The sequence below is a fragment of the Aptenodytes forsteri genome, unplaced genomic scaffold (genome assembly GCF_000699145.1).
Source record: "Aptenodytes forsteri isolate BGI_AS27 unplaced genomic scaffold, ASM69914v1 Scaffold56, whole genome shotgun sequence".
Taxonomy (NCBI): Eukaryota; Metazoa; Chordata; class Aves; order Sphenisciformes; family Spheniscidae; genus Aptenodytes; species Aptenodytes forsteri.
The window spans coordinates 150220-165882 of record NW_008796213.1 but is presented as its reverse complement, the minus strand read 5'-3'; the positions used below and the strand labels follow the sequence as shown (position 1 = coordinate 165882).

Sequence of the window (15663 nt, the reverse complement as noted above, 5' to 3'; positions counted from 1 at the left end):
TGCCATGGGCTCTATCGGACATGGGGGAAGCTTCTGGCAGCTTCTCACAGAAGCCACTCCTGTAGCTCCCCCGCTACCAAAACCGTGCCACGCAAACCCAATACACAGACCTTGCACCTGCCTGGCAAAACTTCTTCCCTCAGCCCTAAAAACACTTAAGCTCAAATAGAAAATACAGACCAAAGCAAATAGTTTCCTCTCGCTCTATGAGATGATGTTGACAGCCATTCCTTTTTAATGCCATTCAGTTGGTGAACTGGAATATAACCTGCTGTACCAGACTAGCTGCCAGTGGCAAAAGAGTTCCCAACCTTCTTCAGAACATTTGTGGGTGATAGTATCAAGAGTTTCAAGAACTTAAGTCAAAACGTGTGTTGGTGTGCTTTGGCACTTCTCAAGAGTGTGACGAAAAGTCTGATACAGCCCTTAATGTAGTTTGCTTTAAAAACAATGGACACTTACGATCTCTTGAATGAAGTATCTGAAAGGATTTTAGGTAGTTCGTAACTCTGGAATGCAAATGCTTTACCACCATGTGCTATTGCTGTATCAGTCTATGTAGTATTGTCATATTTGAAAAGAGAAATGCTCCCCAATGCCAGCGGAATTGGTGGTCGTATTATATTGGCAACATCAGTAGTGTCTTTGCGAGTCTGTTCTTAAAGCAGTATTCTCAAGAACTGCAACGGTTTGGAAAACTTGTAAGCATTAACGAGTAAACTAGGAGGACAGTGTATCACAATGTCTTGATGTACTTAAAAATAGCAATGTGCTGACCACTTTCCTTGAATTCCAGGGAACTGGAGGATAGAAAAAAAATTCAACATCTTCTGGCTTTAGTGGGAACAGACAAAGGGGAAATTACATATTTTCACAAGGAGCCTCCACATAAGGCAAGTTCCATTTTTCTGTAGAACCCTGCTGTTGATTGTAACATGAAGATCTGTACCCCAGAGGCCGACCACAGACCAGATCTGTCCCACAAGTCAAAAGTTGCTAAATGAGCCCAAAGCAGGAGGGATCTGTAGCTCTGTAGCAACATCAGGTTTTAGTATAGCTGCTGACAGATAAGTAGGAACAAGCACACTGGAAGTAGGTCCTCTTAGCATCAGTCCCCTTCTGCCTTCAAAACATACCTCCAGATCAGCCTCCTAAACGTCAGATAGGAGTCTGAAGCCTGGCAAAAAATGGTCACTGAGAAGCTGGAGAGAACACTACAAAGGGAAAAAGAAAAAAAGGAAGTGTAGAAAATGACCAGGTGCGGTGTTCAAAGATAAGCTATCTCAGAGTCCCTATCTCTTAGGGCATCAGTAAAGAATAAAGCAGTGTTGGGTTGCTGCAGCAGTTTCCTGGGCAGGAGACTGCAGAAGAGCCATCCCCTCTAGGCAATACTGTATCGTGTATTTCAGAAATAATGTCAAATTGATTAAATGGCAGCGCATATGAAGTGCAGTGTAGTTGAACCTACTTAAGAAAGTCACGGGTCATGAATGATTCGGACATACAGAAACTGTGATGGAATATAGGATTTGTCTTGGAATAAGGTGCAGAAAAAGGCTGAAATATGCTGCAGTGTTTGTGGTTGCTCCGCACTGCTCAAGCAGTTCAAAAATCTCACAGAAGCTTTAAAATTCCCTGATACAGGGTAGCTCTAAAATTAGGCCTATTATATAGCATCGACCTCAAGATAAGCATTGGGGTTATAAGCTGCTCCCTCATGGCCTCCTGTTTTTGTTAGGTGGGTTTCAGTTCAACAGTTGAGTTGTTTCAATAGTTTTATCGGTTAGCTTTTATCCCAGGCTTGTTCAGTAGCTTGAGTGAATATCCTGATAAGTCAAGCTTCATGTTTCTCTGTCTTGCTAAGGCAAGGAGGAGTATGAAAGAAGGAAATAACATAATCTTCATCTTTACCTTCCTCTTCTCCTCTCTGTCCCCAAAATGCTTCTTTTCCTGCTGAGGGTGCTGATTTTCATCCTAATGAAGCCAGCAAAGGCAGGATTACTTTCCAGTTGTTTCGGTGAAAAAAAATAGAGGCGGAAATGGCAAAACTCAGCCATGATAAAGGAAACTTTTCAACACGAACATTACACTTGTGAATGTCTTCCTTGTATTGTGGTAGAAGTAAGGTAATGCTGTTCTTTTGTAGATCTCATTTTACTCTAAGATTTGTTCTTGATCGTTGCAACTTTGGAGAAGTCAGATGTTCAGCACAGATATCTAATCTTGTTTCTATAGGTTACTGTTCTGCAAAGACCAGCTAAATCCAGAGAGTCACATGAACGAAATGATACTTCTAGAACAGGTACCACACCAAGCTGATTAACAGCAGCTCAGCTGTTGATACTTGTTTCTCTGTGTGTTTGTGTCCGGTATACCAAAATAATTCCTTACTGTGAGTACTTTGGTATACCTCTATTAAGTTCCCTAAATGTGTCTATGTGTACATACATATACATGCAGTACTCTTGGCTTCCCTTCAAAATCTTTTAAAATAACCTGAGCTGGCTCTCATGTCCGTGATCTGCTCAGCTAAGAAAGAGGCTGGTATGACCGTGGAGGCTGTTCTGGAACTATGCAGGTACCAACTGGACAGGCACCTCAGCCATTCCGAGGTGTGAGGTTCTGCCTGCCTTTAGTTTAGACAGTAGTGTGGGTCTGTATGCCTGCCTACTGATTTTCTCTTTTGACAGAACTGCCTCTTCCAAATTGACTGAAATTAGCTAACAAGCTCAAAACTTATTCAAGGCTTGATGCTTGTGCAGCTGTGTCATCTGCCTATTCATCATTTATTTAAGAAAACTTGTTAACTTTGCTTTCTATATATGCCAAGGAAATTAGCAGGTTGCCTAAATAGCGTGGGCTAAAGGTATGCGATCACCGTAAGTTCTGAAACTCTTTTCTTCCAGCTAGGCCTCCTAGAAGTCCTTGTGACTGTAGCAGTGGCAACCTTTTTCCTGTTCTTGTAGGCCTGCCAGAACATAGACTATTTCATGCTTGGAAAGGTACTGCAGGTAGATTGGAAAACCCTTTTCTACTTCGGTTAAATTTCTGCAATAGGCACCAAGAGGAGCACTTCAAAACCAGCAGCAAAAGGAGAGAAACCAGAAAGTCCTGAGAGATACCAGAGAGATAATCAGACACTTCTACTTCAGGTAAAAACATTTGCTAACCGATGGACATAATTCCTGGCTGTCCAGGAAATTATGCTAGACAAATATGCTGTCTGCTTAGATAAGATGTAGACATATCAATTTTATCAGTCCCCACATCTCACTATGGATTCCTACTTTCTACCAGTTTACTTAGCTGTTTCTTTGCGATGAATGTAGGCTTAGATTTAAGAACTTGGGTCTGATTCTGGAAGCTTTACATGAGCAGATGTTCCAGTAATGTCAACTGGAATGTGTTGCCATATCTCCCATAATTTGATTGTGGCTATGAATTTACATTAAACTCACATAAGATCTGTAGGGTTGGGTATTTTGTGGAGGTCTGACAAAGGCAATGTGTCTGAGACGGAATTAGGCAGCCCCGATAAAATGCAAATGTTACAATGAAATGTTCCCTTTGCTAGACTTCAGCGAAAGATAGGGTGTAGACAGCATGACAGAATGAAAGATAAAATGTACAGAATCATGAATTGGGGAAGATACCAGAAGCTGTATGTAAGGCACGAGGAAGGATGAGTCAAGAAAAGCAAATTAAAGAGCAAACTTGTACAGCAGATAGGGGTTTTTTTTGCTTGTTTGTTTGTTTGGTTTTTTTTATTCAAGGGCAGTGGTGACTGACCTAGTGGCCAGTTAGCTGTCTAACAACACTTATTCTTGAGCAAAAGCATCATACAAAATTGTCATAAAAATAAGCGATCGAAATACACGCCAAGTTTTTTCGGATAGTTTCTTACACATAGGCCAGATGCACATTTTTCAATTACTTGTTCCAATTTGTCTCCCTGACTATGTGCCCTAGATCAAGATTCTTTGCATCCCTCTCCTTCACTTATCCTGTTTACATTTAGTAATTCATTCTGGTTGAGTAATTTCTTTTGTTCAAGATATGTGGACTTGCTGCCTTCCTAGAATTTAGGTATTTTTATATCACCATTTCATTGAAAGATGGTAGCATAGGGACAGAAGTGTCTGTGCATATGCCACAGGATTTGTCACATCCTGTGTGCAATTTAAATCTTTCCAATATCTTCAATCTATTGTTGCTGCTTATAATATGCCTGTCTTGCCTATAGCATGATTTTTTTCTTAACATGTTTTAGTTGTTTGAAATACTTAGTATGAAAACAAAAATAAGAATTTGAGAAATTAGAACTCTTAAAGGTATTATTGGGTAGAGTCTTTGATCTCAATCTTGGAATTTAAAAGAGACTTGCAAGGACAGGATCAGAGCTGCTGTGAGGTCTTATTCAGTAATGTCTTTGCTTATTCAGGTGGAGGCCCTGCAAGCTCAGATAGAAGAACAGACAAAATTATCCAAGGAACAGGTTGAGGCACTACTAGAGGACAGGCGGATTCACATGGAGGAAGCCCAGGTCCAGCATCAGCGGGACCAGGACAAGATCAAAACTATAACAGATAAGTGAGTGAGAGAATGACCATGATGTAGTCATGAGATGAGAAGAGAGGGGAACAACAGAAATATTTTGGCTTTCAATATGTTGCTTCCTGCAGCAGGCAGAAAAGCAAATAATGCAGCCATCTGTTTGGTAGTGTGTGTGGAAGAAGATGAATGGAATAATCTACGTATTAAAAAATCCTATTTCACATTGGAAGAATATCACTTGTTCATTAGATGAGAAGAGCTAAACTCGCTAGGAAAGCACGCATCTTTTTATTCCGTGCTTCTTCCAACTTGCAATGATGACTGAGGAAATTAACGTAGGAACTAGGAAAGAAGTTAATTAACTCCACTGGGATCCCTTTTTACAGACTCCGTAAGACCCAAAATCTCTTATATGAGAGTACCCGTGACTTTCTCCAGCTCAAGTTTGATGCCCGAGCCAATGAGAAAGCATGGATGGCAGAGAAGGACAGTCTGTTGAGGAAACTTGACAAAGATCTGGACCAGCTTATTATCAGCAGGGAGCCAGGAAGAGAGAAGCAGCAGAGAGATACCAGGAAGATGCTTCGAGCAGATGATGGAGCTTGGAAACTCCACAGCAGAGAAATAAAGGTAATTTTTTTGTCCTAGGTAGAGGCTCTTTAACAGGTTTTGACTAGAAAATTGCAAGCATCTGGGTTTTGCCAAGATAGGCAGTAGCTAGCAGCTGTTTCAAAGCTGTACTGGCTTGCCATAGGTTACATTGTTGTTGGCACTAATGTAAAAAAACCCTCTCCTGCCTCAAAATAAGCATTGCTTGCAAATTTCAGATAAAATGCATAGTTAGGATTTATGGTAGCACTTCACCGTCAGTTTCTTTTATGCCCAGAACAAATCCCTACTTCTGCCAGCCACGTGACATGTGGGCCAACAGTTCCTAACCTGCTTGTTGCACGTGCCTTTCTTCTAGCGTAAATGCTCTCAGCTAATGGACTTAGAATGCAGTGTCTGTATCTTCCTTGCTGCTGTCGGGGACATCAACTGAAAGGACTTACTCTCCCCCCAGCTCTCCTACAGTAGTCAGGATTTTTCTTCCACTTCTACTATCCTTCCAGTGAGAAGTTGGGAGATCTGAAGTGGGTAAACAGGCAGTAAGGAATTGGAAAGTAAACAGGCAGTAGGGAATTGTTTTCATCTATCACTGAATGCAGATGCTTCTGAAATGCAGTACTGGGCAAGCAGCTGTGAAAAGGGGCATTACAGCATTAATTGAATATTATTTTTAAGGGGAAGAGGAGAGAGTTCTTTAACTGATGATGAGCAGTCATGCAGAACTGATAACCTAACTAAAAGGTTTTGGTAATGGAAGTGGTGTTAGAATATTGTCCTTACCTAGTTATTTCATTAGCTGTAGCTCCAGTTGTTAATTTTTATTTGCCTGTCATATTGTCAATCTATCACTCTTGCTTTTCCAGAGCAGGGGAAGTTTTGTGAGCACTGGCTTTTGAGTTGATTCTTTCTGTTCCTCCTATGTCCTAGTCACTGCAAGAACAGCTAGTGCAGGAACAGCGCCTATCAAACATGTATAGAGAGCAGTGTGTCACCCTGGAAGGTGAGCTGGCTAGGATTCGTGAGGAGGGAGATGTTGGCAGAGAACTCTTTAAGGTAATTAGTCTGTAATCATCTGCTAGCTATGTGATGATCTTGCAGCCTTTATTTTGTATACCCTATTGAGTTTTCATCTCCATAGGAACGCTCAGAAAAGATGAGGAAGCGCCTGAAGCTGATGACGCAGCGATATGAGGCCTTGGAAAAACGTCGTAATATGGAAGTGGAAGGCTTCAAGAATGACATTAAACAGCTTCAGCAGAAGCTGAAAGATGTAGAGAAGCAGCTTTTTAAGGTAATAGCTAAGCATTTCTGAGGCAGACTATTACGGGCTTACTCTACAGAGGTGTATTCTCAGTATTTAAAGGCAGTATTTCCCTAGAGTTAAGGAAATAATTTCTTTCCTAAGTGATCCTTTAGATATATTTGACAAAACTTGCCCTCTTGGGTATTTTATGAAGCAAAAAAGATTTGTCTTTGTTAATCAGTCAGGCATCAAGCTTGCCAGGAACTGTTCTGATTATACATTAGCTGTGTATTTACAGCTAAGTGTAAGTCTCAAAATTGCAAGGCAGTAAAGTAGTTTGTTTCAGAAGTATATCCTGCAAAGAAAATTATGATTGGTTTTCTTTCTGGGGACCATAGTGTTCGGGTTTGTTCCAGTAAGAGGTAGATCATTGACTTAAGTATTGTGAATATTCTATTTATTCCTCTGTTAATATCTCATTTGTAACTCTGCAAAAATCACTGCAGAAACAAGCTGAAGCTGTGTACTCTGTAATAGCTTCCAGATGTGTAGATGAACATGAGAACAGCTTAGAAGGGAAGCCACAGCCTTGATGTTGCTTGGAGTTTAGGATGAGAGATTTATCTAAGATATGCTAGAGGGGATGATCTAGGCATCGCTTTTGTCCAGCTGACTCTCTTTCAGGAGTCTGGCAGTGCCACCGATTCACTTGTTCTCTGTACTTTTGGCGCACAGTTGCGTTTACTTAGACTAACGCATTTGTCTTCACTAAAGGCTTCGATTTTTTTTTTATTGTTTGTTGGGCTGTGGGTTTTTAAACTTTATTCTTTAAGGACTAAACAGCACATGTGAATGGGAAAAATTGCCTATGATACCTTTACTACAGACCTGTATGTTTTGTAACTGTGGGTGTGCTCTTAATTGTATTCTTAATTTCTTTACACTTGTAACCACAAGAGGGCAGAGGAACAAAATACTTGCTAGAAGTCTCCAGAGTGATCTTTAAATCCTTCCCATCACTTGAGGTCAAAATGACTACAGATGACTAAATTTCCTGATTTGCATATTAAAATCTTTGATCGAGAACTACATGATGACAATGAGACACCCTAAGAGAAAAGAGGGCTTTGAGAGCAGCTGCCAGGGCTGTGCTGCTCTGCCGTTGAAAGTGACTGGGCTGCCATGCTATCCATTTCCAGGGCGACAGGAAATGGCAGCCCTGGCTAGCTTGCCATCAGGAATTCTGATTATCCAGCAGCCTTTGTTCAGCCATATGGCATGGCCTGAGACTAGGTGTTGTACTTGCGCTGCTCTTGAATCATATGCAGTTCAGAAGGCAGCAGGTTGGCCACAGCAGTTAAACCACCTCCAGTTCCAGTAGCAAAAGATGACAACATGTCATCATATCAGGTGAGGTACTTAGAAGTAGATAGAAGTTAGTTGATAAATATTTTCACTTGCTTTTTTTTGTGGGTCTCCAAATAATACAGGAATTAGAAAGGAGTCAACATGTTATGGGTAAACGATTATATTCTATCCAGATTTCTTCCTTGCCAGTAATACACCACCATAACGTATGAAAGCTTTGTTCTTTGTTTTTGGTTCTGGAGCACCTTTCTATTGGTGATATGCATTAGCCTAGTGATATTAGCTTAAGCATTCTCTTTGCTAGCTACAAAGGGTCTCCTTTAGAGTTCTCTCCCTCATATCCTCATCATAATACTCTCTAAATTGTATTCTGTACAGCTTTGTTTTTCTTAATCTGTTTTTCTTTTCCTTTTTAGGTGACTCTGAATATTGGACCAGACCAGGATCTTGCAATTCTACATGAGGTCCGCCAAGGAAACAGACTAACCCGTAAAATTCAAGGAGAACTAAAAAACTTAAAAGCAAAAATCTATGGCTTAGAGAATGAACTACGGGTCTGCTGAAGCTGAGGTATTAGCTGGCATCCTAGTTTTAGGAATGGGACATTGCTAGGCTGGAATAGTCATATGTGAGAGCAGCTCCTGCCTGTCTGTTACCTGGCATCCAGTGACAGAAGGCTTGAGGAAATCTGCAGTTAATGTCATAACATTGTACATGAGCCATTCCTAATGTGCCAGATTATATTGCTGTTTCAGCTGAGAGATGGCACCTGATAAGACTGACATAGAAAGCGCACGATGACTGATATATCAGGAATATGCTTATGACTTTATCTTACCTTCATATCTGCGGTAGGGGTCAGTGTATACTGGCCTTCACCTTTATTTGGAGCATATTATAAACCACATATATGTGGTTATAATGAAATTAATAATCATGGAATGATCTCGTTCAAGATCAGAATTGCTTGACTGACCTTTTTTATGTGAGAAGCAGCTTTTGAAATGGTTTAAATGATTACTGTTTTGGTGCTTAGGCACTTCAGGATGTAACTGGAAATTTTCTCTGAAGAAGACCACATATAGAAAGTACGTACTAAAGTGTATTACATCTGACTCTCCCCTTGACAGCATAACTATTTTAAAATGGCTTCCCTTTGCTTGGGACAAACCTGACTGATTTAATGTGGTGGAAAAAGATAACCTGTTATAGAACTCATCTGCAGGAACCAGCAACATCTACACTTGTTCTGAATGTTTCGGGGGGAGGGAAACACTACACTATCGAGTGTCATCTTCTCGTCCCCTCCCTCCCAGTTTATCTTAACACACAGAGGAAGCCCATAATAAAAAAAATCTAGTATCTTCCTTAACCACCATATTATCTATCTTTGTAGCTTTAAACAATATCATGGTTATGTACCAATAAATCATGGTCAACTTTTGCTACAGCGGTGGTTGCTACTGAATTGTAACTGAGATTGGGGTGGAAGAGCAGGTGCCTAGTTGCTGCATGGTAAACGTAACTCTAGCTATATGATGATTATCTTCATACCAGACGTCAGGACATCGCCATTCTAGAAAACAGATGAAACCATGAAAAGGGTTACAACATGGCTTCAGCCCAGTTTGTAATTGCGGGTATTCATGCTTTTACTGTAGCATCAGCAAATCTTGTCCACCTTGTAGACTGAGAGCAGATCTGTGTTGGAGAAGGGATTTCAGTGCCTCTGTTTCCTACTGTACCTTTCCTACCTTGTTAAATGTGACAGAAGCGGAATAATATCTTTCTGAAGTATACACCCATAGGCTACCAGCACTTCCTTTCCCATTGAAAAGAATTTAGTGTGTGAAAGCAGGCAGTTTCTTTTGGATGGGGTAGTGGCCATGAAGATCCTCATTCAGTGTTTGGGAGAGGCAGATATGCAAAAGATGTTTTTGTGCTGTCAGGATTTGGAGAAAGGATTGTTTTTGTAGCACCAGCTAAAGCGATGCGGGAGGGGAAATTCCCTTAAGAAGTCAAGGCCCACTTCAGTTGTGTATCCTTTTTGTGACAAGCTTGCTGTCCCTTATGGTCCTGTACTGTGGCTTTTATTTTGTATGTGTTCTTGAGGTCAAATTTCATCACAAACAGACTTTAGTGTGGGTGGCTGACAGTCTGTACCTAGATGCTCAACTACTGCTACAACTTACAAGAGGCTGTTTTAAAGTATGTTGCACTGATTAGTTTAGCTGAACTGTTCAGAAACTGATTCATGAACAACTTGGGCGTCGATGCTATGTGGACAGTTGAGGGAGGTTATTAAATAATGCTATCCATCATTTAGTCTCACTCTTTCTTAGTTGACTAGTACTTTCTCAGATAAGTCTAGCTAATTAAAGTGAGCACAGGTCCTGGAAGGCTGCTTCTGAAAATTGCTACGTAATGAAGTATGAGCCACTTACTCAGCAGGATCCATTCTACTTAAATTCAGCTGATGGGAAGCTAGCAAAAAGGTCTCTTGAACCTATAGAAATAAATGGGTTTCTGTTTATTTTCAACTCTTCCAAGCTAAAGAATCGCCTATAAAATTACATTTTCCTCACTTGAAAGCCATGAAGCGTGTCTGGATAAAGTCTGTAGGCTTTGACGTTCAGGTTTGTAAGATTGGGAGGAAGTATTGGGGGAAGAAGGATGTAAATGTTTCATTTACTGTCTTCCTTACCAGTATTCCTTTACTACTTGAAAGACTGAACAGAATAAAATGACAACATTCTTAATATATCTGCTGGTGTGTCAAAATCAAAGCGCAGCTTGAACTTTATTCTTAATTTGTCACTAGACTATGGACCCTTCCTATTTGGGGGGGGGAATTACGGTAATGCTGATCTGTAAAACCATTTTATTTGGAAGCTGGAATATTTCTCCAAGGGCAGGAAGTGTAAAGTATCGTACATGCTCTTTCTGTGTGATATCATGTGATCATGTGAAATGTTGCTTTATGTTGCCAAAACAAATGTGGACCTTCAAGCCAAGAACTGCTTTAAAAAGCCAAGTGCTTTCTACCACTGACAACTACCCTTTAAGATGTCACTAAAGAATTATTGGCATTTCCAAAAGGGTTTCCTGGTAAAGGTTCCAAGACCTATATTAATCAATTTTCTTCCGCAGTTTTTGGGTAGAAAACAAAAAATGGCATTTACTCCAAAGACTGATTAGCTTTTTTTGCTAATTTAAGTTAGTAATGTGTGACTTGTATCATTTCAATACAACTAAATGCCAGGTTATGTATGTAGGAGCACAGAATTTGAAAGATCTCCAAAACGGCTGATTCTAGGAATACGGAGACTATCCTACAGAGGATTAAAGGTTAGAACTGGACAAATGTTCTCATTGTGAGCCAAGATACTAAAATGTTTCTTGCATAAATAGGAGAAAAATGAGCAGTAGGGGAAAACTTTATTGTTGTGTAGCCTTATTTAGGCAAGGAAGGAATGCATACATTTCAGAAAGGATGTTGCAATATTGGGTAAGGCACAGAACCACAGATGATTCAGCAGAAGAGAAAAGGTTGTGCAAGAGCTCATATTGTATTATGTTAAGGAGACTGATTAATATACACGTATCTTGAAGATGAAAAACTACCAAAGGCACCTCTATCCCAGCAGAGAAAGGCTGAGCAAGAACCAGTAGCCTGAACCTGAAGTTAAAAAAAAAAAAAAAGCACACATTTTTAACAGGAAGATTGCGCTTTTTCCCTCATTATAACAAGCTATTTGTGGAGGTAACAAATTCTCCCTCTCTGTCTTCAAATCAAAAAATGATTGCACCTCTGGAGAAGGTAGCTTGTTTTAATAAGTTACTGAGTTTGACACATTAGAACTTAATGAAATATGATGATGTGAACTAACAGGAAATCATTTAATGGTTCCTTCTGGCTTTAAACCTCTGATTTATTTATATGCAATATTTGTAGGAGTTCTTCAGCACTCATGCAGTTGCCTTGATTATAGGAATGTATGCTGTGTCGGCTCACCCTACACAGCAAGGTTACACAAGGTAAAAAAACCAAAACAAAGTAAAAAAAATCCCTCGTGATCTGCCTATATCACAACTTACGAGTAATTCCCAAATTAATTGACGCTGTGACTGTGCTTAGAAAGGCAGATTAACAGTAGCCACAGTTCTGATAGCTGTCAGAATAAATCTAAGTAATAGTATAGTATATACTTGTATGCAATGTAAATTGCTTACGTAAGTAGTGGTATCAATTCAGAAACGCGCACATTTTACCAGTACGGATGGACTCTGTGGGCAGCCTAACATTCTGGAATTGTAGTGCCTCTGTATGTAGGCCAGGAAGTAATTCTTTGATAATCAGATACTTTTTTGAGACTAGCTGGGAGCAACATCCCTGTGTACTTTGTTCTGGTAGCTCTGTTCATATTCGTGAAAAGCTGTGTCGTTCAGACGTTTAATTACAGCTTACAAAGACATTGAATTCTGCTACACTAGAATGTATTGGTGCCTGCTCAGTCAAGATCCTAATAAAGAAGTCTCATTTGTCCCCATTCAAAGTGGCATCATAGGTCATTTGCATATAAGGGACATTTTAAGATTTTTCTTTCTAATTTTTCCGCAATATTTTGCTTTTATATTCCCAAGTTGCTTTGAATTGTAAGAAATATCCCCTTTACTTCCTAAACAGTTAGTCTTAAATTTGCAAGTCTAGCTGTAGAAGTATACATATTTTTTAGCATGTGGACTGGGGTTACGTACCAAAACACACTTGGATACAGCATAGAAGGTGTGAGAGGTGAAAGCTGTGATGATTCCTTTTGGCTGCTGTATTTATAGGGTTTAGGCGCAAAGAACAAAGTTTGTTTCCATTCTTACATTGCATCAAAAGTTCAGGACTTTCTGTCTGAAACAGGCCATCGGAGGTAACTGGGATTTAACCCACTAGCGGGAAACATTTCTGCTACGACTGAAGTATTTGAGAAGAGCGGGGTGGACTTCTGGTATTTCCCATTTAGCACCAGATGAACTGTTTGGAGAAAGGGCATCTTTGAATATGAGTTAGAGTGGCCACCCTTCAAGTAAGCTCCAAAAATACAGCTTTATAAACACAGCCCTCGATGGGGCTGGCTGTTCACTTATACTGACTAAATTGCTTGTTTTAAGAACTGCGATGCTGTTGGATTGTGGACAGATTACAAATGTGTAAATACGGATTACTTGATTTTATTCAGAAAACCCAGAGAGGCTTTCAACACGGAAATGTCTCAATGTTAAAAGCAAGACAATGATTAACTGCGCAGGCATGAAGGGTTTCATTGTTGAAATGGGTTTGATTTGAATAAAAAGCTCTGGATTTACCTGGTGAAGCATGGCCAGGATGTGCTGGATTCTCCTGTATTGATTCAGAGATCAAATTGCCTTTCTCTCACTGTAAACATTTATCTCAGTATAGAGTCACTTCTAAACTGTCCAGTAAAACAGTTTTTTTCCTCTTCAGTGCTAGCTTGGGTGGATAGAAGTCTGCTCGGTGTCGTCACAGGGAGAGCTCCTCAGCTTTGTGTTCTGTAGCGTCTGTAATAAAACGACTGTGGCACATCTTTGGAACTTCCTGAAACATAAGGATGATGAGCACAGTCACTTAAAATATAAACCAAGTACTGGTACTTTTAAGACAGGGGAAGGAGGAAATTTAGGCAAGACTTCAGTCAGATTTGAAGACATGGATTTCCAAAATTATCAAATAGATATATCTTTTTTTTACAGTAAATGTCTAAACCCTGAAAAGTCTTTTGAAAGTTCTCAGCTTAAAGTATATAAAAACTTTTTTCTGGAAGTGCAAACGTGCTCTAGATGCTGAGAGATTGTTCTGATGCGCGGAAAGCAGTTCAGGCCAATTCATGGGGCAGGACCCACAATAAGGAGGTGCTCCTAGAGGTACTGGGTGAAGTTCATGTAAAAATGTGTCCTCTTTACAGCTGAAAAGGAAGGGCAGCCATTTCTGTGTAATTTTATCTGGACAGCTGGGACTTGAGAGCTGTGAAAAGAGAGTTACGCGGTGAAAAGACGGAATCATGAATGAGTCTTTCCCCCCGACCGGTAAGTTGTAGGAGAGCAATGGTGCGACTGCGCTGCTGTCGGTCGAAGTCCGAACTGAGGGAGCACAGCCATGCGAACAGTGGAGGCGAGAGGAAGTCTCAGACCGCGGCTCAGGCCAGTTCATACAAAAGTTGGCAGCGTAACCACATTGGTAAAAATCACATTGCTGACTAATCCGTTAGCAAACCCCACCATACCGGCACGACTTAACTGGGCAAGAAGGTCCTTTTGCTAATCGTTTGTTAATTGCGGGACCACACTGATTCCCTTACTGCGATGTTAAACTGCAGGGTCAACGGGTTTTTCTGGGATAGCTCCACCAGTAATGCCTCTTACAGCCCGGTCCATTCCTGAGGAGCCGAAAAGGGAAATAAGGGGGAACTGTGTCTTCAGAGACTGCCTTTTCCTCTTAGAAACACTTCTGCCTTTGAGCCGTTTCGATGATGACCATTGAGATGAAGTCATTGTTTGTGCTTCAGAGCATGGCTGAGGTCAGGAAGAGGGGTGTGGAGCCACCGGGGTGGTGAAAGCTAGGGACAGTTGGGTATCTTCAGTGTGGAGCTGGTAATGAGTGTTAAAATGAAAATTACACAAGAAGAAAGAAGGGAAGGAGCAAGCGGCAGATAATTGAACCTTTGGGGAGCCTACAGAGAAAGGATGCTGGCACAGAGCTAAAAGTAATTTACAGAACAGAGAAACAGTTGTTAGATGACTAGAAGCAACAGCATTACAAGAAGAGGCAGGGATGCACAGAGACGGAGCCAGAGAGGGGAGCCGGGAGGAACAGGAGATGCACATCGTTAAGTGCTGCACTCATATCAAAGGCTGCTTTTATCATGAGGAAACATAGCCAAAATAGAAAACAAACAAAAGCCCAAACAAAGCAAAAAATACTCCACTTGGCTCATCTGGCAAATAGTCAGTTTCTTTGAAGCGGGTATCAGGGTGGGCTGGGAGAGGTGTGTCCTGAAGCCAGCCGCGGTCTGTCCAACGTTCAAGGATGGTCCGTCAGGGCGATCAGCAGCGTCAGCTCCCTGTCCGAGTCACCTGAATGTGACACAGACCCTATTCCTGCATCACCTGCTTCCAGCTCACTTGCTGTTCCTTTCCCTAACGGGGTTGACCCCAGCGTACGGGATTACTACAGGCTGTAGTTTCCACCGCTACCGTATTGCACCCGGTGAAGACGAGAGATGTGGAGGTCTGGGCAGGCACTTGTGTGTCTTGGGATGCTTGAGAAGTTGGGAATACAAGGCTGCTGGTAGGCTTGGGATAAACACATTTCTGTGAGGTGTTTTTAAAACATTACTGTCAGTGATAATCTTACTCCTGGGCATCAGTGCTTTCTGCAATGAATAAGTGGTCCAAAATAAGTTACTTTAAGTACAGTCTAGGGCTATTCAAATTCCTCATTTCACTATTTATTACACATCCAGATTAATTTTGTTCCTTAATATTGTTCTACTGTAACTATATTGTAACAGATAGACGTCAACATGCCACGCTTATTTCCTTAAGCTTTTTCTCCAGAGACAGGAGCTTTTCTGTATCTTCATTATAGCACAGTTCTATCAGGAAAAAGATTTTGTTTCTTTACAAGTCAACAACACTACTGTTAGCCTATAATTTCACTTTCCCCTCCCCTCCATTTTAGTAGCATGTTCATGAGAGAAAAATGTGCTTACTTATTTTTTTAATACACAACGAAGTTTCAACGAAGTGCGGTTGTCATTTTTCAAACTTAAGGTTGTTCATTTAAGAAATGCAGACAACTTCCTGCTAAGAATGCATCA

At 40.7% G+C, this 15663-nt stretch overlaps 1 protein-coding gene and 1 long non-coding RNA gene across 2 annotated transcripts in view; one reads left to right on the top strand and one right to left on the bottom strand.

Moving 5' to 3' along the window:
* Positions 1-9362, top strand: part of CCDC77 (coiled-coil domain containing 77) — a 13695-nt gene extending 4333 nt beyond the window's left edge. The window contains exons 5-12 of the mRNA XM_019474387.1: positions 797-893; positions 2236-2302; positions 3058-3152; positions 4442-4590; positions 4941-5184; positions 6091-6216; positions 6302-6454; positions 8191-9362. Of these exons, the coding sequence (XP_019329932.1) occupies positions 797-893; positions 2236-2302; positions 3058-3152; positions 4442-4590; positions 4941-5184; positions 6091-6216; positions 6302-6454; positions 8191-8337 (1078 nt within the window). The 3' untranslated portion in view covers positions 8338-9362. The remainder of the gene's footprint in view (positions 1-796; positions 894-2235; positions 2303-3057; positions 3153-4441; positions 4591-4940; positions 5185-6090; positions 6217-6301; positions 6455-8190) is intronic.
* A 1509-nt stretch (positions 9363-10871) lies between these two features.
* On the bottom strand, positions 10872-14530 carry LOC103906413. The gene is made up of 3 exons (XR_658004.2): positions 13133-14530; positions 12533-12800; positions 10872-11453 (listed from the first exon to the last, which is right to left on the bottom strand). It is a non-coding gene; the product is annotated as an uncharacterized LOC103906413 (long non-coding RNA).
* Between the last annotated feature and the right edge of the window lie 1133 nt (positions 14531-15663).